This window comes from Triturus cristatus, chromosome 9, assembly GCF_964204655.1.
Source record: "Triturus cristatus chromosome 9, aTriCri1.1, whole genome shotgun sequence".
Lineage (NCBI taxonomy): Eukaryota > Metazoa > Chordata > Amphibia > Caudata > Salamandridae > Triturus > Triturus cristatus.
In genome coordinates, this window is record NC_140592.1 from 582,047,617 (window position 1) to 582,073,297 (window position 25,681).

Below are 25,681 nucleotides of genomic sequence, written 5' to 3' on the forward strand. Positions count from 1 at the left end.
AGTCAGGCTTATCTAAAGAGGCAATGTGAAAATTATTTGGGTAACACACACACACAGTAACACAATAAATGCACCACAAAAAGATTCCACACAGGTTTGTAAAAATAGTTGCCTGTATTGTTAGCAGAATGAGACCAAAACAAAATAATAAATATCACACGTATTTCCCAAGATATGCACAAGGAAAGAATACCAAGAATCACAGTGTCCAATAGTACTTGAGTGTCGAAGGGACACTCATTTTCAAAGCGTTTTGTCTAAAGTAGGTAAAAATGCAAGATTAGCATAATATGGAGTGCCGAAAGAACACTGGTGTTGGATCAGGCAGTAACGGCATCCTTGACTGGTTTATACTACCAGGTGCAAACAGAGGGGTTGGAACAACATGGCCCAGCTACGGAGGCAGACTCCATCGCCTGTAGTGGGAGCATGGAAACTGGCTGGACCTTTAGGAACTTGATCTAGGGAACAACCTTTAAAATCAAGCCAGATCATAAACTTTTAAACGAAAGTTTGTGAAGCAAGGGCTAGATTCTATATCCTCAAGAATTTGAGGATGGGTATTTGCTCTCCAGGAGTTTGATTATACTGTGGAATATATTCCTGGAGCAAATAATTTTTTTCCAAAAAACACACAAATGATGAATGGAATGCAGACAAATCAAACATTTACCCTCAGTCAAAAGATCTGGGTTTAAATGAATTGTTCTTTTGCTCACCATGCCCCCTCAGTTTAGACCCAGCGATATGCAAATCAGTCTTGACCTTGCTCCTCATGGGAGCAGTCCAGTCTGAACTGCCAAGCAAGGTCCTCCCTGGACCAGTAGCAAGCATCCTGGGACCGGTTTCGGAGCATCACCCCTCATCACCCTGGCTAGCTTGATTCCAGTGGCACAGTGAGCCCGGGACCCACGTCTGGGCATTCCTGATGCACTAGGGCAAGAAAGCGAAAGACACACAAATATTGGACAGGTTGCGGAACAAATCAAACATTCACCCCCAGTCAAGAGATATGGGTTCAATCCATTGTTCTTTTGCTCACCATGCCACTCTAGTTTTGACTCAGCCATACACAAATTAGTCTTGACCCTGCTCCTCATGGGAGCAGTCCAGCCCGAGCTGCCAAGCCAGGTCCTCCCTGGACCACAAACAAGCATTCTGGGACCGGTTTCGAGGTGTCACCCCTCATCAGCCAGGCTAGCTTAAATCCAGTGGCACAATGAGAATTTTATGGCAGATTTTATCATGTTTGGTGGAAGTCGTGGATACTCAAGATTCCCAAGATGATGTGGATGACATAAGTGAGCAGTAGGTTAAGGTGTGAAGTCACTTTTGGTGCCATAGAAGAGGATGAATGCAAAAATTAGATAGCAAAGTATTCTGGTTTGCTTAACATGATTGAGTTGATACCGTCAGGGTAGGTGGATAAGTTGAGTTAACATTAGTCAATTCCTAAAGAAGAATTCACAGTAAATTATAGTGTTATCACAAGAGGCACGAAATTAATCTTATCAGAATCTTTGTGGGAGAAAATAATTTGTTTAGCGCACGAAGGTCACATTAGAATTGGAAAAACAAAAAGAGGATACGCCAAGATTTTTGGTGACCAGGTTTAGATCTTATGGTGGAACGTGCGGTTAGAGATTGCATTCTATTGTGCTACATTGTATTGTGCTTTTGGATTTGATTCACAGTGGATGGTAGTAAGTTGGGTGCAGGATATCTCTTCCTACAATGTGATTATGTTTTTGGAAGAGGTTTTCAAAAGGGAGAGTTATTCACATTACATACTGTATGACAATGGTCTGCAATTTTACTCACAAGAAATGGAGGGATATCTAAGTGAGTGTGGTATTTCCCATAAGAAGACTTCTTTGTATCACCCTGAGACGAATGGCGCTATTGAGAGACTGAACAAGACTCTGAAAGAGAGTATCCAGTTAGCTAGGGTGAACAACTTAGACTGGAAAAATGATTTGCAGAAAAGAATAACAGCGTATAGGTTGTCACCTCAAACTACCATTGGGAAAACACCTTTAAATTGCTCAAAGCGAGAGCAGCCGACACAACGCTTGTCCGGGGGGAATGTTTTTCAACAAAGGTTTAAAGTATAATGGTATTGGCGAATGGAGAGAGAGAGAACTTAAGCATCAACAGTACAGGAAGAAATATTATCATACACACAAATGTGTTACGAAAGTATCTAACCATGTTGATGATTGGGTAAAAATCCGCGCACCAGTAGGCTGTCAGCAATGGTCTTAATTCACAAGGGAGATACAAGTTGTGATACTGTTTAAGAGTACTTTCAAGACAGATGATGGCAGGATTTGGAAACTTAATTGAGTGGTATATTCCCAGTATGAGGTGAACAGAAAAAAATCTGCAGGGCAATGTACGTATGCAGGACCCAATGATTTCATGGACTTTGAACAAAATGGACAATGTAGGGAAAGCTTGAGGATGCGCAGACTTCTACGTTATCTTAAATACTACAGTAGAAGTTAAATGTGTAACTGCATTCTCTGTGGTAATGTGATTGCATCCTTTCATGTGTAACGGACACAATTTAGATTTCTGGGTAATTTAAGAACACTTTGTTTTAATTGCTTTTGTTCTGTAGGTTTATATAGGTTAATGGTTTTCGTTATGATATTGAATTGTGAGATAGCTAGGTTCTAAGGAGAACCCTACATTGAATGTCAAGGTGGAATGTGAATGTAGAATCTCATTGTGTGAGAGAATGTGTGCATTTGAAAAAGAGTCAGTTGCCAGAGTGAACCGGATAGGTGAGGTGAAGATAAAGGACTTACCTTCCTTTTGAACCTGGAGTCTTGTGTGCTGTTTGCAGCTTCACAGGGATCACTGTCAAGGAGGTCATGGAGGTTGTTTAATTATTAATTCTGCCAGCGGCAGAAGCAATTCCTAGCCGTGGCAGGAATTTGAAATTAAAACATCCTGCTGCCGCCTAGCCTGCACTGACCAGAAGCCTTTCAGTGACAGTGTCCACACCTGCAGCAACTGCCGAAGTTCCTTGAGGGCTGGAGGAGAGGAGTGTCCCTTCTGTAGATTAAAGATCTGTCTCACCCAAGCTGTCAGCTGTCAAGAGCGCTCATGCATCGGCCCACGCCAGCCGCAACAGAGACCTATAGGGCTGGTAAAAACTGATGTCCGGGGGCTGTTGCCATGATTAAGGTGGCAGAGACAAAATCTTCTCAGCACGCGCTGGGGGTCCATCACATGTATCCCAGAGGCTGAGGCTAGTCCTGGCCACAGCAGACAACTAGTCTGACGTTGAGCTAGCCCTGCTGCCGCAAGGAGTTCCCTGCACAGGCGTGACTACAACTCAGTGCTGCCGGACTGCACTGCAGCAGGCAGTCTGTGAGGCACCACCACTCTGCGGCAGTCCAGACTGGGATGGGACCCTGTGGGTCAACAGATTTGAGTGTCTGTTGCATTGCTGCACAGTCTGACAGTCAGTGACAAAAGCGCTGTGTGAGCAGCTGGGGCCGGGCGTGCTCCTCGTGCTGACAAACTTGAGTCTGCCACGCAGCCCGCTCGTGCCGGGCTAGCTTGCCAATGTGTGAAGAGAGTAAGTCTGTCCTCTCCTGGCTGTCTCGCTCTGCAGTAGCCATTGGCCATTTTCAAGACTGACTCACTCCGTGATGTGACGTCATGTCACAGTGATCTGAATGCTTTGCAGCAGTTGTGAATCTTTTTACATTGTAGCCTCTTAGCCTGTTTAAGCCAGTCCAGTCGCAAGCTGATCCAGCCGCCTCCAACCCTGCCGCAAACAGCTCAACCGCGCTTTGTAACCTGGGTTTCTGACAGTGCACTTAACAGCACTCCGATTTCACAGCTGAGGCGCAATAAATGCATGACCTTGCATTTCAGTGTGGTGAAGCAGACCATCACAGTAAAATGCGTCAGTCTAATGCCTGATGCTTGGTACTTGGCAGGGCTGACAGTGTTTTAGTAGATCGAAACCAATATATTAACTTTTTGCATCACATTTTGATGCACACTTTAATATGCACTTTTGACAGCGACATCATATTTGCTAGCACGGTGTGTTGTGTACTCGCTGCTGGCACTGGCGGTTCAAAAGTTTGATTCCTGACAAAATGATTCAAGTCTTCCATACTTCCTAAATCAGTAAATTGTATGTGATCAAAATGGGAAACTTTAACAGCTGTTAGGCACTAGTGCCTAAATAAGCTATATGAAGCAACTGCTTATTTGGTATTACTGGCCTGAAAGTTCCTAAATGCCCCCTTGCCCAGGGGCACGAAGGCGGTGAATCACTTCGAAACAAGGCCATACATTGGCTGCGTCACGTTAGGGGATGCAGATCCATCATTAGGGAGGATATTATTAATGCAAGAAGGATTATAGACCACAACTCCCACCTTGATTGCATCGAGTTAGAGATAGTAGATGCAACCCTGGCTGAGAATTTAGTAGCCCTTGAATTCCGAACCTCATCCCCAGAGCACTCGTCTATACAGATCAGGCGAACACCCATTTGGGTTCCATCAGGGGCTAACACTTATGTGACCTCTGGGGGATCAAGGGGCGAGTCGGCCCTGGATACGGTTGACTGACTGTCCTTGGTCCCATGTATTGATCCTAGTAAGTTTCTTCCATCTCCCTGCCTCAGCGAACATATTACTCCCGCTGTTTGCTCCCCTCTAGTTATCAATGAGAGTAGGCTGACCGAGAGGCACCTGATAACTCATGACGATCTGGTAGATTTAGGCCCAATGGATACTTCCAAAAAGAACAAACTTAATATTCTCTCCTGGAATATAGCAGGGTTGGAGAAGAAGTTATTACTCCCGGAATGGAACGCTCTAGTTGGGAAATACGAGATTTGTCTATTCCAGGAAACATGGAGCCTAAAACCCGGCCATTAGTTCAGGCAAGGGACGGCCATCTGGGGGCTTGCATATATGGGTTAGCACTACTCTGAATTGGTCTATCACTACCCACAATTGCACCTCATATGATATTTTACACTTAACAATTCGAGGAGCCTTGAATAGACCCACATTGGATCTTTTCAATGTCTATGCAAGGGGTGTAGGGGGTGCCCAGGCCTCTCCAACAATATTAGCTTTGGAGAACATGTTGTCCGATGTGTTCTCCACTTCTTATATCATTGTTGCGGGAGACCTAAATTGTACTTTCGAACCACTGGGTGCAGAGGACTTCCTTGGTATCGTTGAAGAGGATGCAAAATGTGACATTCCTCCCCTTGGGCTTCCCCCCATTAGGAGGTGGTCACAGAGGGCCATCCAACTAAATGCCCTCACGCAGGAATTCAATCTTAGAGCTGTAAATGGGAGATCACATTCTGACTCACATGGGGCTAATACTTTTAACAGGATCAGCTCCCCGTCCAGGATTGACTATATCCTTATGGATGTTAGATTATGGAGAGATCTGCGAGATATGGAAGTCATACCGTCTATAGATAGCGATCATGATCCTTTATGCCTAGAATTAAACAATGTTTGGCAGGCATTTGAAGTCGAGGGCAGTAGTAGACCAACCCTGTCCTCCAGAGAAGTTATTCCTTCAAATTGCTGTAGACGGCTTAAATGGCTTAAAATTGCCAACGAGGAACACAAAATGGGGGCAATTAAGGGCATTTTAGACGCTGAGATCAGCGAAAATATGAACATCCATAGAACAATGCAGGCCCAATCAAATTTCCACATAACCTATCAAGAATCAATCGCCAAACTGAGTGCATTTTTCATTGTCGAAAAGAAAGCCGACTCTAGAAAGCACTCGGCAAAGCTTAGCAATCCTTGGTATTCCACAAGCGGTAAGGAAAAAAGGGCGGCCCTTTCTCTCGCACTCAGGAATAAAGATCCTGTTGCAGTTGGTATTGCAAGGAACGAATATAGTAGGGCCCAAAGAGAGGCCAAGAAATCCTGGGATGAGAGACACTGGGAAGAATTAAATCAAGCATCTAAGGACAAAGACTCGAAAGGGTTTTGGGACCTTATTAATAGCAGGGTTAGGAGTAATTTGCCCCCAATTCCTAACCACGTTACTGCCAATCAATGGCAAGAACACTTTGCTAAGTTGTATTCCACGGACGACAACTACTCCCCCACCCTAGCCGCCGATTTTGTTACTACCCCTGATGCCTCTGTCCACCTTTTGGAGTGTTTTGAATTATCTGAGGTGGAAACAGCAATAAATAGCATTGCCCCAGGTAAGGCGGCTGGCCCAGATGGCCTCCCAGGAGATTTGCTCCTGTACGATCCCAAGACATGGGCACTCTTTATCCTTCTGACGCTAAATTTAATTGCGAGAGGTTCACCTGTGCCAGATTCCTGGAAGGGCGCCGAGGTTGTCTCCATCTTTAAAAAAGGGAACAGGGAGGACCCTGCCAACTACCGACCGATTAGTTTAATCGATGTAATACAGAAAGTGGTTGGCAGGGTCCTCCTTGCCAGGATGGGTACCTGGATGGAAGGCAATAGTATTCTGTCCCATTTTCAAGCGGGTTTCAGGCAAAAGGTGGGGACAATTGACCAGGTATTTCGATTCTTCATGATCTATTGGAAGATAGTAATCCTAGGGAAAGGCAGTTTGTACTTGGCCTTCATAGATCTGAAGACTGCTTTCGACCTGGTACCTCGGGGGAAACTCTGGCAGACCCTACAACAACTAGGTATCTCCCCTTTGATTCTAGACATCATACAACATCTACATATTAGTAATTATGCTAGAATCAGATGGGGCTCCCAGGGGCAACTTACGGAGAGGATTGCGGTGAACAGGGGGGTGCGCCAGGGGTGTGTGCTGGCACCCACCCTGTTTTCTTTATACATCAACGGGGTGGTGGATTTCCTGCGGCAGGAGCCGGCGGATGCCCCATCCCTGGCTGGGGAAAAGACACCGACCCTCCTGTTCGCCGACGACACCCTACTCATTTCAAAATCACCAGGGGGCCTTCAGAAACTTTTGAACAGGTTTGACACTTTCTGCAAAACACATGGATTGATAATAAATACCACCAAAACCAAGCTTATGAGTATCAATCCTTCCAAACATTTTAAAAACAACATTACCCTAGATGCTATCCCATTGGGCATTGTGGGGGATTTTGACTATCTGGGGATCCGCATCTCGAAGGACATGAGATGGGGCCCCCACTTAGCCAAGATGCTTTTAAATCACAAACGGGTATCGGGGGCAATTCTGAGAGAACAACGCCTATCCAGATGCAGGCCTGTTGCCCCAGTGCTTGCTATCTATGATAGTAAAGCTCTCCCGTCTGCCCTCTATGGATCTGAGCTCTGGGGCTTTCAAAACGTTGGTGAACTTGTCAAATCTGAAAACAAATTCATGAGAGATATGACTTCCCTCCCCATTTCAACGCCTTTGAAACCCCTATTCTATGATCTAGGTAGACACTCGATCTTAGACATAGCATGCCTGCGACCCCTTCTTTTTTGGGCCCGCATTAGAAGGACGGCTGAATTGTCCAACTACGCGCTTGCCCTTGATGAATTGATCCTAGCCGACACAGGGAGTAAGATTAAATGGCTATCAGATTTGCGGAAAATTTTAATTGCTATTGGTTTTAAAGAAGCTTGGGATAGCCAGATCCCCCCAACAAAGCAGGCTTTAAAAAGAAATTACTGGGATTGGGTGCAGACACAGGATATTCAGAATCCCAAACTAGGGAAGTTAACAGAGGGATTTTTCCAGTATAAAATCATCCGCAAGCTTGAACCGTACTTGGAATTTATCCAGACTCCCAGATATAGGGCCTTATATATGAAACTGAGATTTGGGACTCTCCCGATCAACAGTTTCATCACAAGCTGGAGAGGTATAAATATGGCATCGACACCCTGTCCTGGATGTGCCTACCATAATGAGTCTACTGCACATCTTCTGTTCGCCTGCCCAGCTTATAGACTACCCAGAGTCAGGTGGCTTAAACCAGCTTGCCAATTATTAGGGCCAATGAGCCATCGTAATGCACTCCGCATTTTATGCACAGACTCATCAGCCTTATCTCTGATATGCGGGGTGGCTAAATTTCTAGGCTCCGCTTGGCTAATAAGAACCAAGATCCTGGCAAGGAAGTCAACCAACCAAGTTAGTGCAGATGTGAACTGTGATTAGAATCTAGTCAATTCGGGGGCTAAATCCTGTTTGTAAATAATCCTGCCTCTTTCTTAAATAGTTTTAAGTTTTAAATTTTAAATTGTTTTAAATTAAATAACAAAAACCACGTGATGGGAAAATTTGTACTGTACTAACTGTAGTAGATCATAATTTAATCATATTTTATAATTTTTTTTCTTCTTTTCTGGAATTTGTACAGCTTTTATGATGTTTTTATATATCGAATAAAGCTAATACTACTATTATTGGCCTATAAACCATCGTCAAATATGATCAATAACTTCATAGTCTCTAACCCCCTCTGCTGTCACAGAGCGATTACTGACATGCACTTACTGTTCTATTTTTTAGGTCTCGCATTGGGTAGCGCATGCGCTGCCTCTACGAAGCATCAAGTAATCTTTATTACTAGGGAAACTCCATCCATTGTGTGTCTCTTTGTTTTGTCGCTTGTCATTGGTGGAAGCTGGCATTGCTGTTCATATCTTGCTCATTGTTGGCTGGTGGTCCAATATATCACTTCCGTTTCTGGAGGAAGTAGCATCGACCAACTACAGTCAACTTACACTGCTGGCTGTTATCTTTTTATTTAGGGACTACTTTAATTCTTTGCTGCCATTTCCACATCTGGCAGCTTCCTGCCCTCACCCACGCTGTTTAATATGCACGAGATCTCAGATTATTTATTCATAATTAAACGATGCAGCCCACACCGAGGCTCGAACCCTGTTCTCTTGCTCCAAAGTCGGCAGCGTTATATGTTGAGCCACCTCCTCGCACCGTTTGTTTTCACTTGTATGTTTCCCTTGATCATCCGCGCGCGGCACCCAGCTTATTTTTCCGCTCTCATTGGTTTGGGTTCAATATTTATAAATAGACCTGTTTGAAAATCACGTTTGTGAAATTGCTTGTTTTGATCAAAAAAGATTCAGCTATCCCTCATGTTAGTGATACGCTGATGTCTCCCAACACTGTGATATCTAGAGATTAAGGGCCACATGCATCAACGAGAAAACTGGTCGCAAACGGGCAGATTAGCAGAATCTGCCCCTTTGCGACCGGTATTTTTGCATTTGGGATGCATCATCCCAAATGCAAAAATCGCAATTTAAGGAATCTCTAAATAGCGATTCCTTAAATTGCAATTGCATTTAAGGAATCCCAAATTGAGATTCCTTAAATGCAATGCATTAAAGTTAAAAAATTTGCGATTTCGCTAATAGTGGGAGCAAATTACCATGAAGTTGAACTTCATGGTAATTTGCAAAAACTTTGAAAAATGCACTTTTGTGCATTTTTCAAAGTTTCATGTTGCGCACACACATGCCCTAAGAGCATGTGTGTGTGCAACATATGTGCACAGATCAATTTCAGGGGTGCAATAGGGTGTCATTTTGACACCCTTGCACCCTTGAAATTGCATGAGCAATTTGCGAGTACATACTGGTACTCGCAATTTGCTCATGCAATCTCCAATTCATTCCTATGGGCCTGGAGGCCCATAGGAATGAATGGGACGGCATTCCTTAATTGCGACTCGCAATTTGCCCTCCCACCTCTGTGTTCTACGAGGCTACAGTTCGCATCGATCCTCTCGGCGCTTCACTCCCCGCGACTTAACATCCATTGTTCTGCTGCCATCTTGCAAGTTTCAAGGACAACGCCCTGTTCTTTGTTTTCTGTACCGGGGAGCAGAAAAGGAAGAAAATATTATCAAGATCTGTATTTTTATAGTGCTGGCTCTCAGTCTTGTAGCCTTGTAGAACTGTAACCATGGGTGCTGCTGCTGCCTGCCCGTATTTAAAGGTGTGTAATGTATCAGCCTCAGCAGGATGAACTACATGTATCGTTATTTGGGGTTTGCAGAATTTGTATTAACCTAATTATGTTAAAATATCGCAAAACTTAGCTAAAATGCAAAGCGGTATTTAATGCTACATTTCATCATTTAATGCATTTTCCAGTCCTTTTTGGCAAGAAAGACTAATTTCGTGCTTAGTAAAACAGGGAAACAAAGTGCTGCAAGCAGCCGCATACATTCTGGTGGTGTACGACGTTTCTGTGCACCCTCACTAATTTTTGGGGTGAAAACGGTGCCATGATTAGGCAATACAAACATAACACAAAAATATGCTAAATCGGTTGGTAAGCAGAGGTTAAAATGGTATTAAAGAAGTGTAGGTACTCATTGCCCAAGAGTAGCTGGGTGCAGGTGAGGAGAGTCCCCCGTTCTCTTGTGAAACATGTCAATGGGTCCATGGGGAGCTGCAGGGGTGCAGAACCCACTCTGGCTCAGTGAAGTGCATAACCCCCTGTAGTCCAGTGGAGTACAGTGAGAAAGGCTGCGCCTGAGATGTTCTCACGTGAAAAGCAGCGTGTGTGGATGTTGAACAAGTTGTACCAGGAACCCTCTGTCACTGATGCTGGGAGGACCGTGTGTCTGGGTGAGCCCGGGGCAGAAGTCAGGACACAGGGGTGCATTCTGAGCTGGGTTAATGATGGACACTCGGTACTGGCTGTCGGTGGAGAGCTGGCATGAGAGAGAAGCTGTGCTCAGCAGCCCCCCTGTACAGTAACACTCAGGGTACATGGCAAGACCAGCCCATGGCTTTTGTTTGAGTGTGATGCTTGCACCCCCCTGTACCTCTCCACTAGCAGTGGTAAGCCAAGCACTGACTCGGCCCAGATTTCTGGCTCAGCTCTGATGCAAGGTGGATGGCAAGCCGAAATGGAATCTAGCACAATGCCCCAGGCACTGCCACTTCTGTCCTAATGGAGTTGTGTTTAGAAACTATAACGTCCCCAACGTGCATCCCTCGAGGCACTCAGAAAGTCCAAAGTACTAAATTAAACACATTCTGAAATAATCAACTTATTTCATCATTATGGAATTTTAAAGAGTGCTTATACTCTGAGGTCCAAGAGATGGTGGCCGGGGGGAGGGGGGGATAGAGGTGGTGGCATCTTCAGCGAGTATCTGGTGCACGAGCTGAGCTCTGCGGTAAAGATTGTTAAAGTGCCCCCAGGGACTCGTCGAACCTGTGATCTGTACTTCCAGGCCCCTTTCAGACTCCTTTGTAAGGCCCGAAGGGCGCAAGACCCTGGCTGCACCATACACTGAGCTGCTGACACTGCACCTGATGCTGGGAAATGCACAAGGGGCGTAGCTATCAGGGACCCCTCCTGCCTCTACACTGCATTCTGTGTGCACCAGAGATTTGAAAAATTCACCAGTTCAGGTGTTTTATTTAGAGATTTGGACGTGTCCCTCCTCCTATAGAGGGGAGAGTTTGCATCAGAATTTCACGATTTGTACTCGGTCAGACTCCTGCTACTGGGGGTGAACATGGGTAGTAAAGAATAGAAGAGTCCAGGCATAGACAGGAGGGCATTCACCGCAGGAGAAAGGCTGCCAGATGGCTCTGTGATCACGCCCTCAGTGTCCCAGTTCTGAACATTCACAACAGTCCAGTAAATTCTGGGAGCTGTAGTCCAGGTTCATCTCACTGCAACCATTTGGACTGAGGCTCAAGGACCAACTGATTTGCAGAAGGAAAAACGCATATGAGATACTTATTTTGTTTAATTTTGTATACGTTTTATAAAAGCACTTCTTATCGAGGTCACTGTTGAGGGCTTGAGCAAACAAGCATTTGCAATGGGTCTCGCATTTTCAAAACCGTGACCTATTGGTATTGTAAATGACAATGCCTTTTATTAATTATTGCAGGTTTTTTAAACACATAAATAAAAGGCATTGGCATTTACCATGCCAATACCTAAAAATCTCACAAATGCGAGACCTATTGCGTTGCAAATGCTTGTTTCTCTATCAGCCTCATTAAGTATTTAAACAACGTCGCCTCTGTCTATTCACATGTTTAGTCAAAATACCAGAACAAGAGGATTTTTCCTCTATACAGCAGGGGCATAGCTTCATGGGGGTGTTAGGTGCTTTCAGTCGGGTATGGTGAGGTGTCTGCCAGATTTTACCAGGAATTTAGACATAAACACAGACAGGAAAGGCACACCCACTCTCCCCCTCTTTGCTTTGAAAGTCTTAAAAAATGTTGGTTATTTTACAAAATATTTTGTCTTTTCTCACTTAGGACCCCTACCAATCCGCATTTGTCTCCCTTTCCACTGCCCATTTACCCCCTCTCATGTGTCCTGCTTGTCGTATACTAATAACATTATATGCCAGCGTGATTGTTGAAAAATCATCTTACTGACCAGCATGCTAGACAGCCCTGGCTGGCAGAAGTTCCCCTTTTACTCGCTATGCTCCACCTCTGTGGATACCACGTGCTCCATTGAGGACACTCATCTCGTCTGTTATAGGCTAAGCGGCAGTCCGAATGCGGGAACAGACGGCCTTCCTGTTCCTGGAGGCTGCCGCTGCCATCCCATGCTTTCATCATCATGAACTATCTTAAGGAGAGCTCCCCTGCGTGCGGTGCTTCACAAAAACCTAAAATAAATTCAATACTAAATACTGCTTCGTCCTGGCAGCCAGCCCTCCTCGGCCCCTTTCCATTGCAGGACCCTGACAGTTGATACTAATTTTCAAGAACTGTAAACATGTCCTCCCACAGTTCCAGAAACAGCCTGCCTGCTTCAGCGGAACTGAGAGCCAAGGTACAGTGGCAACACCACAAGAATGGTAGAGGCCTAAAACAGGCCCCGGTGGGAGGGGGAGTGGAGGGGGGCTGGCGACCCTACAGAGGGCCCCCTGCACTTCAGGGGACCCTCATTCAGCCCAAAGCCTGTACATATTTCTTCTCGGGCCTCTTACCATATTCTGGGTGTGTGTGTGTGTGGGGGGGGGGGCAACAGTTTGCATTACACCACTGGCCCATAGTCGAGTACCCTCCAACCACGGAAACGTCTCTCAGTTACCAGTTACTTGAGTTACAGATGTACTCGTTGCATATTTATAGGATCAGCACTTGAGTTATTTGTTGCCAGATTTACATTTTTTCCTCCTTTATAAAGTAACAGTTTACATAATTTGCAGGCCCTTGTTGCCAGTCATACGGATACAGTTACTGTGTTACTGTACATTGTTGCTAAAGTTTACAAAGTTACTATCACTGAATTTAGTCTCAGTGTATCTTCGTGCTACATAATAGCTACTCTCTAAAGTTAGAATTTCAGTGTGACTAGTGGCGAGTGTTACAGAATGAATGATTCCTCTACCATACATACTTTAATTGTGTTCACAACGGATCTTTCCCATCCCTGCTGCTAACATGAATCAGCCTACCACCGGTCCTTGAGGTTTAATGGCGACAATGCAGAGAAACGACATAGCATTATCTTCATTCCTAATTCAACTGATATATCTCTATTAGTTTTTTATATCTCACAATCCCAGCATAGGTTCAAAGCACCATGTTCATGCATGTAGCCTCTTACTCTGTTTAGGCAAACGCACCGTGGCTTCACTGATACTTCATTTTAATTGTTCTCACAGGCTTTCTCGTGCCGCTTCAATTGCAAATCAACGCTGGATATTTCTCTCAACTATATTCAGTGCTTAGTTTATGCTGTTTTTTGCAGGTGGTGATCAGGACGTTTTTTCACCTTTAGAGTTTGACTCAAAGGAATGAGAGAAAGGTTGACAAGAAGGAAGGATATCAGTGTCAAACAAAGAGAGCAGGGTTGGAAAAACCAGTCTCTCCTATCACATCCATACCCATATTTTTTATCGCCTACCTCCTTCGAATACCCATTGTCTGAAAACCCACAAAGCCCCAATGAGTTATTCATTATAAGGCATGATGGCCCTCAATTGTAGGGCCGGCGCCAAGTGCCCCTGGTAGCAATGCCAATGTAGTATTAGACTCCTCTGGTCTCACAGAAAAGTGCAAGGAAACGCCTCAAACAGAACATCTTTATCAAACACCCAGTGACAGTCATTACTGACATTTTTCACCGCATAAAATAGGAGTGAATAAAGACCACTCTTCTATTCTTCATTATGGATGTGGCTATATCAGCAAAAGATATATGTGGCTTTATCACTAAATCGCGTCTACTTTATGGTGAGCAACTTTAGGTTTGTAGCTACTCAGCCTGCCCCATGAACTCCATATAGGCCTTTACAGCAATGTTAAAGTTATAGTGCAATCCACAAACATTGACTTACATATATTCACCACGATCTTCAGCTCCCTGATAACAGGAGGATGACTTAGACTGTGCCTACATTCTCTGCAGTGCCTCCATGACATCCCTCCAGATCATATCCCTCCACTCTTAGAAATTCCTTCACTTATGGAATTGTAACTCTTACCTAAAGTCCAACTGCATCTCTGACTTACCTATAGTCCCTCTGCATCACTCACAACTCCTCTTTGTCTCCCTTATCTGGTTGAGACCAGTTGCGCACCCCCCTCACCTACCACAATATGGCTGAGCGTAGAGGATACCCAACGCTTCCATACCGCAGAAGGCTATCCTATAAACACCGCTTCTCACACACCAAACTGTAAGAAACTCACTGAAGATGGAAGGGAATCGCCACAAACTCAACTTTTTTACCAGAGGTCTGATCCTACTACTAACAGCTGTAGCATTAACATGATTTCACAGAAATGGGCAAAATCCTCAAATTTGGCAACACCGTCTTAGACAAAATTTACCACCCTGAGCTAGCAGTAAATGCCTTGAACGTTCACCAGGCGCTAAACAAGCCAGTTCCTCTATAAGGATCCTAGATGTCCCCCTTGACAACACCACACAAATGATATAAGCAGAAGAGAGACTCCAATACCACCAACAGTTTCCCAGAATCCTCTCCAGTAATTCCAGTAAGTGTTATGCCCATTAGGAATTCACTCAGATCACATTACTCTGGCACTGCCAATGGCATCCTCCGAACCCCCTTGAGAACATCAGATATCCACCTAAAGGTATCCAAGGTCAGGGTGGCTTGCCTTACAGTGCCACATGAGACCTAGCCTATATGAAGGGCCAAATAACACTAAGCCAACCTGGTGTCAGCATGTCAGATCAATCTCCCAGCCATTAACATCATTGGGATCCGGTGAATCAGCCTGCTTCCATACAGTTAAATTGTGCCCTACTAAACTACGAATGGCTAACATCAGGGCTCCTGCAACAATATTAGATCACAGATACAATGATCTTGTGGTATTCATTGAAACTAGGTTCAACTTATAATTGTCACACTCCTACAAAATTAATACATAATTTATATAGGAAAAGTCCTGCAAAGAGAGGTCACACTCGTGTAAAACACCTACATTGCAGTATCTTTAAAAAGTCAGTCCTCCCATTTGAATGACTAATTATTATTATTTTTTATATTTCTTTATTCGTTTTTTGTGAAGTAACAAAGGACATATCATATGCAGGTATAGTTATCATATGCAATCTGAGTTACATTGCTGTTTCAATAGTAGTTCAGTTTGTGGTTAATACATATCTATACTTGTGACATGCCCCTGTTTGGTAAGATGGTAGTGTCATGGCCATTGTTTAGGAAGACTGTGTGTGCTGACCGAATGAGATTGCTTCTAATAGTGAGCTTGGTATTGAGTTCCTGTGCATATGGGGTGGGTTAGAAAAATGGGGGGGGTAATCTGTGTGAACTTGCCCAACTGTAAACCCTGCCGATTCAATCCCTGTTTCTTCCCATTTCCTCAACACTGCCAGTAGGTGTCTCACCTATGTGGAGGGTACACTTGGTTCTAAGCGAGGGGGAGCTGAATGTTGGGGTCGCGAGTTTGCGTATTGGTCATGGATACTGATAGTTGTGTCTGTCGTGCACCATTCCCCTTGCCTCAGGTGTCCTGTTAGTCTTCGAGCGTGGGGACTGGGGCCCTTGCGGGCCCTTCTGAAGGTCTAGGAGTATAGCATTCCATTTGGACGCCAATGGAGTTTTGCATAGACTTAGGGCATTTTCCCGCCTCAGCGCTGTGTTCTCCACCCATGCCCAGTTTATGAGTGAGCTGTGCCACACTTCCCATGACAGGGGTTTGGGGCTTTTCCATCGTTTGGTGAGCAAACGCTTAGCGGTGTCTAAGCCTAGTTCTATGAACCGGGTTGTCACCATATATTTTTTGGGATCTACGAAATAGACTCAGGATGCATACTTCTCATGTGTTTCCCACTGTGCGCTCGGTGCAGGCTGATAGGTGAGTGGTGACTGCCAGCCATTAGGTGGCTAAAGCAGTGCAGCCCCATAGCATGTGGATCAGGTTTGCATTCACCAACTTGCAGCAAGGGCATTGCCCATCAGTGCGGTGAAAATATCTATTTATTCCAGCGTGAGATGTGCTCTATGTATTATGTAGAGCTGTATGAGGCAAAACTTGGCATTTCTGGGTATGAGTACGGGCCCCATCAAAATGCATTCCCAGTCTTTGTTGGTGCTAGGATGGTGTAGGTCGGCATCCCAGCGGCTTCTGGGTAGGGTCAGTCGGTGTGTTGCATGCATGCTCAGGGAGTCAGCGAACCATTTGACAAGATGCCTCCCTGTGCTCATGGTGTGAATGTATTAGATAGTGTGGTGCGTTGCAGTTCCTGCGACACGTCGCCCCACCATGCTCTGCACTCTGCCAGCAGAGAGGCATTTATCTGGAACTGACCCTGTGGTAGTCTGTCCTCTGACACTAGCGCATCAAATGGTATTAGATGTCCATCATGGTAAAGGTCTCCTAATGTGTGTAATCCCGCTTCTTCTCATGTGCGAAGGTCAGACCTGCTGATGCTATTTCAGCCTCTCGGTGTGCCCAGGATGGATAAAGCAGGTGCATACCCGGCATGGTCCTTAGTGAGGAATAAGGCTTGTTTTAAGCATTTGTTGGCCACTGCCAGCATAAGTTGTTTGGGTGTCCTGTCTTGACTCCCAGGATGAAATAATCGTTAGATGGATATGCAGTCCAGGCCTAGTGATGCGCAGCCGTGTCCCCCAGGTGTTGCCCACCAACCCATCTGGCCACCCATTGCAGTTGTGCTGCCAGGTAGTAATGTTCCATGTGGGATATCGCGAGGCCTCCCTGATCCACTGGCAAATACAGTTTAGATAGTGCAACACGACAACGGGTGCCGTTCCAAATAAAACCCTGCATTGTGCGCTCAAAGGAGCGAAATATTAGGGAATTAATGTAGAGAGGTAGATTCACGAAGGAATATAGGAGTCGGGGTAGTACCACCATTTTCAGTAGGGCTATGCGGCCCATAACTGTTAGTGGTAGGCTCCACCAGAAGGATATCTGCGACCTTATAACAATTATCGCTCGTGTAACATTACCATCCAATAAGTCCTCAGGTTGGTGGTAAATCCTGACTCCCAGGTAGCGGAAGACAGCGTGATGCCATCTTATGCTCTTTCCAATGATGGTTAGCTCTGGCTCTGAGACAGACGTGTCAAATGGGTATAAGCACGACTTTTCCCAGTTAACTCTCAGGCTGGACATGGATGCAAAATCGGTGAGTATTTTTGCCGTATCATCTCCGGGTGCACTAATATCGCAACATAGAGAAGGAGGTGGTCTGCGTAAAGCAAGATTGAGTGTGATCCATCTTCTAGCGGTATCCCCCATATTACTCCCCTCCTTCTGCAGGGCAGCTGCCAGTGGTTCCATGGCTAGAGAGAACAGGAGTGGGGATAGGGGGCATCTCTGTCTGGTACCGCGTCCAATGGCTAATGGACTAGACAAATTTGGGCTTGTTTTCACTCTTTCCTGGGGGAGGGTGTATAAGAGTTTAATCAGGCGAAGGTAGCGATCACCTAGACCACATGTATATAGGACAGCGAAAAGGTAATCCCATTCCAGCGTGTCAAACGCCTTCTCCAGGTCGAGGAGCATGCTTCCAGAGTGCAGCCATTCATCTGTTGAGTATCTGGCCACACGAAAGAAGCGGTGTAGGTTCCGGGACGTGCTATGAGATGGTACAAATCTGTTTTGGTCAGTATGCACAAAAGCAGGGATCGGGGCTAGGCGTTCCGCCAGTATTTTAGCCAAAATGTTATAGTCGGTATTGAGGAGCACCAGCAGGCGGTAAGAACCCAGCAGCGCAGGGTCCTGATCTGGTTTTGGCAAGGAGACTAGCAGGGATTCCCACAATGTTAGTAGGAGCCTTGGCGCCTCTTGTGAGACTTCATAGAGGGCTAACATGTGGGTAGCCAGTTCTGAGGCGTATGCCTTATAGTATTCTGCTGGTAAGCCAGTCTGGGCTGGGAGCTTTCCCAGTGGCCTGCGCTCTAATGGCTTCCTGAACTTCAAAGAGTGTAATCGGTTCATCTAACTCCGTCTGCTGTTGTGATGTATTTGTGGGTAGGAGGAGAGGGGAAAGAAACTCTTCCAGCCTATTCGGATTCATGGTGACAAGCGAGCAATATAGTGCAGTGTAGTGTTTGATGAATTCAGTGTGGATCTCCCATTGGGTGTGCAGTAGGTGGCCGAATTCCAAGCATAATGTGAGAAGTGGCTGATTCGGCTGCTCTTGCCTGATCAGCCATGCCAGCAAGCGACCTGCTCAATCTGCAGAGGCATGGGTACGGGCAGAATGGGCGGTGTAATTTAAGCAATGCAGTGTCTCCAGCAACTCTACGTGCTTTTAAAAATATTATTATTATTTTTAGAGTTTTATATAGCGCAAACTCAACCCGAAGATATCAGGTATCAGAGCGCTTTTCATGAGCACCAGTTTCATTACAGATGGACACATTAATTTTTGGTAGGCACAGGGAGATTAAGTGATTTGCCCAGAATCACAGGATGTTGAGCGTCCCTGCCGAGACTCGAACCCGGTTCCTCAGCTTCGAGGTCGACCGCTCTAGCTTGTGTTTCACCTTTGCTCAGCGCTTTGTACCTACGGGATCAGACACCGTGGAGGATTCCAGATCAACGAGTGTCCTCTTGAGGCATGTCACCTTTCCATCTAGCTGCCTACGGACGCCCCAGCTGAGGCCAAAGCAGTGGCCATGGATCACTGCTTTATGCGCCTTCCACTCCGACCCTGCATTTATTCCCAAACCTGTGTTGGTGTCAAAGAAAGTATGTATAGCTTCGTACAAGTCTGCACGAAAGGGCGGGTCTTCCGTAGCTGTTGGCTGAAGGCGCCACAGACGTGTAACCTTGCCAGCACTTGGCGACTTGATCTGACGGAGGTAGGGATTATGGTCTGAGTGGGTACGCCCCAGGTAGTCTGTATGATGGCACCCAGGAAACAGATCCGCTAAGCCCACAAAATGGTCAATGCGAACATGGAGATCATGCAGTAGGGAGTAAAAGGAGCAGATTTTGGTCCAGGAGGTGTTGTGTGAGCCAGATGTCCGTTAAGTGCCAATAGTGAATCCAGTCACATAGTGACTTAGCATTAGATGTAGCTGCCATGTGTGAGAGGGGAGGGAAGGATCTGTCTAATGTGGTATCCAGTACTGCATTAAAGTCCCCTCCTATTAGCCTGGGAAGGGTGCTCTAGCGCGTCAATACACCTGACAGAGAGTACCAGAAGGATGTCTGTTCAGTGTTAGGGGTGTACACCGACCCGAGTAGTATGTGTTTCCCATCTAAGCAACCGCGCACAAAGACATAGTGCCCATCTACATCCGTTAACAATTCTTCGATGTGGAATGGGGTTCCTGGCCTCACCCATATCACTACCCCTCTGGCATGTGAAGAGTAACCTGTGACATAAACATGTCCTCTGGTCATGTGAGGTGCATTTCCTGCAGTAATGCTATGTGTGCTGATCTACATTTAAGATAGGCGTAGGTGTCATAGAGACGTGCTGGTGCATGCATTCCCCTCAATTTCCAGGTGATTATGTTAATGGACGACATAATTCATGGGATGGGTATTGGCACGCATGTGGGATGTGTCAGGGAAGGGTAGAGACCCTGGCCAGGGGTTGCAGGCAGGGGCCTTACCTGCTTCTGTTTGTATTGCTCAGGCAACAGTGATGTCATATTGTAATTCTTTAAACAAGGGTTATAGGAGAAAAGGGAGTGAAAGAAAGGAGCAAAAAAGAACAGGGGTAAACTGTATCAGAGCAGAGGGACAACATGTATCCGCCCAAACTGTGGGGAGCACGTCCCACTATAACTAACGGCTGATTTTGCTGAGGTACTAAAGGGTATGGTACCTTATAGGTGTCTGGGGTTTCTTGCGTTTGCTTGCAATGTGGGCCCCAATGTGGCACCATGCTGAGCTCACGATGCCTTGTGTCTGGTGTTCGAGTGGGGTGGAGGAGAGGCGCCAGAATGCCTGCATGTGGTTACGACAAGTGTTGGATTGGACCAGGTGTTTCGTGCTGTCATGGGATGTTGGGGGGGTGCCATGCAGGGTACTGCGGGGTGCAATAGGTCAGTAGCTTAGAACAGTTAATCGCCGTTCGAGGTGTTATGCTAGGAAGCAGCCGCGTCTCTTCACCAGAAGACCAGAATATCCCTTAAAATTGACCAGGATAGAATTTAATTGCAAACTTTCTCTTCTGAAGTTTTACTGCAAAAATGACAAGGGAATCCTGTGTGACCTTAGTCTTACTACTCATTCAGCACCCATAGTGTAACCCTGACGTCGAGCACTCTTAAACTTTCATGTGTACTGTCAGTTAATATGAAGGAGATATAATTTCATGCCCCCCACTTCCCCTATGACTTTTGACCACCTGATATTTTAGACTCCTCAAGTATACCAGTCAATCTTCCACCGCACTTGTCCAGTAGATGCCCGCTTGGTCTGCTGTTGGTCTGAGGATCTCTTAGAATTTTGAGTAGCACAGGCGGGGAGGGAGTGGGAGACGGGTAATGGGGGTCATTCAGTGAGATGCAATGGTCATGGCTAGCACTCTTAAGCTCGAGGGTGTACAATAACAAACAATGTCAATGTTACCTTTTTTGATCTTCATGTACTTTCCTTTGACATACTGTTTTTATATCTTTTGATTGCTTTTTTGTGTTTTTCTTGGATACTTCCCCATGACGTGTTTCTATCCATTTAGCTTTCTTCTCTAGTTCCTCCACATGGAAATTGTGCCCCTTATTTCTGACTTTATCCTCTAACCTCCATGGCTTATGCATCTCTTTTCTCCTACCAGGGACATTAAACCGGATAATATCCTCCTGGATTACTGTGGTCATGTCAGACTTGGCGACTTTGGGTCCTGCCTCAAACTGCGAGAGGATGGCACGGTGAGTGACTCAGTATTCACTACCAAAATGCAACAATGACAGACCGAAGAAGAAGGGTTGAAGTGCAGACGTGTAAAGGGTAGCCCCTTTTTTGAATGGAGGGATTCTTCAGAAGCTTACAAACCCTCCGAAGAATTTGGTAGTGGGGCCAGTTGGGTTAATTCTTAGGAGATAAAAGGCTTGGAGTGGTGGTGGCAGCAGCAAACCAAGGCTGTCAAGAAGGGATCTGAAGGAATGTTGTAACATGAACTTAGACCTGCATCATAAATTTAGTAGCAGGAAGGAGACTAACAATGAAAGATTGAATGACTTTACTATAAAAAACAAATGCCTTTAGACCTTTGAAAGTTTGTCACTTGATACATTTATTGTTTATTAAAACCCTGCTGCATGTGAACATATTAAGCATTTTGTTATGAAAAATGTGAATAGCTATCATTGAGGGAAGACAGCAATGTGGAGGTTTGCATCTGATAATGGGGATTTGAAAGGTGACACTTTGTTGTGTTAGAAAAGACAGATTTTATTATGAAGGAGGTAATGTCTGTTTTGGTAAGGATTCCCTTTTTTTTATAAGGACGTGATCAGCATAAGTGAAAGGTGAATTGTATGAGCAGAAGGGTTATGAGTCAATGAATTTCCTGCAGTGGTTCAATATGTGACTAGTGTGTTGACCCAGAAAATGCTGTGTTGAGTCAGAGAATGCTGCATTTAGTTGTAGAGTCTGAGAGAAAAAATGGCTTGATTAGTCTGACTAAAAGAGCAATGTGCTCATTGTTAATTATATGAGCAGCAGAATGTTGAGGTCTGAACATGCCTAGCACCACAATATGTAGGTTGGTGTTGGTAGGTCCACCCCTGATAGGCTGCCCACATTATGTGGGTCTAGGACCACAGGTAGTTCTGTGTCAGTAAAGCACCATAAAAGCTACCACACCATCATTGGCAGCTGATTTAATGGTAAGTGGGCTGGCAGGTCAGAGATCGGGGAAGAGTGTGTGTGTGTATGCATGTGCGAACACATCTGTGTGTACTTGTGAGCATATCTTTGTGCATGTATTAGTGCATATGCTCATGCAAGTGAGTTGAGTAATTGGAATGTTTTATCTGTCAGCCTTGAGGGAAAACAGTGCTTCTGTTCTAAGGCTAACATTGGACAGGGAAGATTGGGTCAGGGTGGTGGTTCTATGCAGAGTGCTGTGGGGAACTATTTCAGGGGGCTTTACTCAGATGGCAATGGGAACTGGGGAGTATTTGATTCCCTCTGAGCCATCTCTGTACCCTAAAGGGGGTCCTCCAAGACTTGGACTCTTCGGGAACTTGTCATTTAGTGATTTGTCTTTAGGAACGACCCTTCTCTGTTTATAGTAGGCGTTAGTCAATGAACTGCAACCAATGAGAGGCAAAGATAGCTAGGGAGTGGGACACCATTTGTCTGGACATGGAAGGAGTTCCTCACAGAAGTTGGCCTAATTATATTATAGCCCATCTTGCCTGTCGAAACACATTTACATTTGGTGTAAATTCTGGCCCAGGCTTTCACTCGAGAGTGGGACACAGATTCTCACTGAGCGCAGAAACAATCTCAGTCATCACAGGGCAACCTATTTAAATGTGCAGAAATACACATTTATTTGTGTCGCGTTCAAACAATTGTTTATGTAAACTATCCTGTAAACTGGAATGATATTCATATTAAGTGATGGATAGTGTAAGCTAATCAACTCAAATTCAAGGACACCTCAAATCTGTTCTTCACTGGAGCATAACCCTAAAGTATGGTTACAGTAGCATGGAATTATTTTATTTAGCAGTATAAATAATGCAGTAGAAGAGGAAAGCACTCAAAGAACCTAGAGGAATAATTAACACACTAGAGGACAGTTCCAAGTGAACCTTTGTTTTCCTCGTCTCCCCGTTGTGCCTCATACACCCTCCTCCCCTTCCCTCCATTATTCTCCATCTACCGCCCCTATTTCCCTCTCTCCCTTAATTTTCTCTCCCCTTGCCTATTTTTTACCTCAGGTTTATGCTATGCTTTTGTACTCATGTAATCCCGGTAACTACACTCCAGTAACTGATGTAACTTTGTAACCATGTTCTGAAACAATGTGTCTTCCTCATGTAAAGCGCTCTGATACTTCTGGGTCTAGCCAGCGCTATATAAAACTCAATAAATAAATAAATACATTTGTGATTATTGCATGCCAAAAATCAAAACGCCTATAAGAAGTACAAACACAAAAGTTTGAACACAGAAAGTATATACCAAAGTTTAAACCATGTGGAATGCCACAATTTTTTTTACAGTGTTTTGATAGAAAATAGACTTTCATGCAGGACTTTGCAATAGTGGAACCCAAACTTAATTTGGGGAGTTGCTATATTGACTTAAGTTATATTCAGTTTAGTTTTCAAGCATTCAGGTTGACTGATAAATAAGTATGCAATCAATATGTTGAGTTTAGAACACCAATTTGCAAATTTTAGACCCCCAAATGATATCCAATTATATATTCCGATGACTCCCACATAGAATGGAAGCGGACCATCTGTAATCAAATCAGAAATAAAACTAAAACATTTTATAAAAGTGGGCAAGGAGAAACTAGTTAGATTAGTTCATACTGTAAATCCTGCTTCAAAGTGTCTTAGCCAGAATTACCATAGGCAATTTTTTCCCCCAGAATGCAGAAACCATTTTTGACTAAACACATCAAGACGATCAATGGAATTTCAATCTGCTGATACATTTGTGAACCAATCATAGGGCATAATACTCGTTGATCCAGGGGATATTAGTCTCAAAGAGAGGTTTTCCTCTGAATGTATCCAGTGAGTCATTTGTAAAAAAGTAAGTGCCGGGGCTCTCGTCAGGAGGCAGCTTGCACTAGCCCATTTCTACTGTTAGCACCGCCTAAAACAGACCCAACTACTAACCCTGAAAGCGGGGAGATGTGGCATAACGGCCGGAGCTGCTGACTTCGGAGCTGGGGAACCAGGTTTGAGTCTTGGCTCGGCTCAACATCCTGTGATTCTGGGCAAATCACCTAACCTTTCCGTGCCTACCATAAATTAATGAGTCCTTAACTGGTGCTGAGCACCGGGACCCCCTGCTTCAAATTAAACACTTAATGTACCTAAACGGAAAGATTGGCTCGGAAAAATGGATTGTACAGAGTAGAGTTAGTCCCACTCAGGTTTGCTCTAAAAATGTAGCATTAATTCAGCAGCCTTCTATCTGGAAGATGTCAGTTCTTCAGGAGGAGTTCTGCTATTTCTGCCTTAATCCCATGTTGGATGCGGGATGGAACAGTTCTGGTGCGCGCTACAGCTTTTCTCCCTATGTGTTCCACTACTTATGTGATTTACTACCCCTTTTGCACATGGACCAGCCCATTTACTTCATTGCACTATGAGCAATTGTACCCAACCCAGAAATGTGTGTAGGTTTCACGTTGGATGCCGAGACTATTTGAAAATTATTGTTGATCTATATCCAAATTCCACCCTCAATACTCCTACAAAATGAAGTTTTACTTTCTTAATGTGACGTCTACAAAGTACTCCTTCTTGTCCGCTTTCACCTTCACCAGTAAGATTTATAAATTTCACGATGCCTAAAATTTTAATATTTTATGATCTCGTTTTTAAATATTCATAAATACCTAATCTTCCCATTTCCACACATTCAAAAGGGCCAATATTGATATCATGGGATCTAAACATGTAGGAAGTTATACAATGTTTGTGATGAAAGACCTTGAGTAAATACACACATATATTGGATTCTTATGATGTCTGAATATTTTCTAGGATATATTTTCAATTATTTTAATTAGTTACCTTGCTGTTGTGCTGTGCCTTCCACAACACATCAATTCTTTTTTTTTCTTTTTTTTGCAGTTAACAATTAGTAACGTAGCCCCAGAAAAGTTAGAGATCAATTATCAGATGAGATTCCTTTTGACTTTGCCTCCTTTGAATTTGAGCTGGCCCATCATATAATATGATATGAAGGATTTGATATTCTTCTCTTACCACTTTACCGAGCATTTCAGGTTATTAAAAACGTGTCCCATGAAACACTAAATTATGTGGAAAAACCTATTCATTAGGCAAGGCCAGTTTGGAAAAACACCAGCTCCCTCACTAAACAGATCTGATGTTGTAACTCAACACCCCCAGTTCTGGTACATGGTATTTTAAACAAGGCTTTTAATTTAACAGCAATAGTGGGAACCCGTTCGCATTTTAATGAGAAAATGTAATGTTAGAACCTCATTTTAGAATGCTTGCATTCACTCACTTCCTATCTATTATTTTATGTCTAGTTTTATAGCACTGATA

At 44.5% G+C, this 25,681-nt stretch overlaps 1 protein-coding gene across 7 annotated transcripts in view; it reads left to right on the forward strand.

Annotated features, from left to right (window-relative positions):
- The window catches only part of DMPK (DM1 protein kinase), an 817,401-nt gene that overhangs the window by 538,740 nt on the left and 252,980 nt on the right, over window positions 1–25,681 (forward strand). For all 7 annotated transcript variants that reach the window (XR_014968671.1, XM_085625612.1, XM_085625617.1 and 4 more), the window contains exon 6: window positions 21,238–21,331. Coding sequence is in view for 6 of the 7 variants with exons in the window: in XM_085625612.1 (XP_085481738.1) it covers window positions 21,238–21,331 (94 nt within the window). In the remaining variant the exon portion in view is untranslated. The remainder of the gene's footprint in view (window positions 1–21,237; window positions 21,332–25,681) is intronic.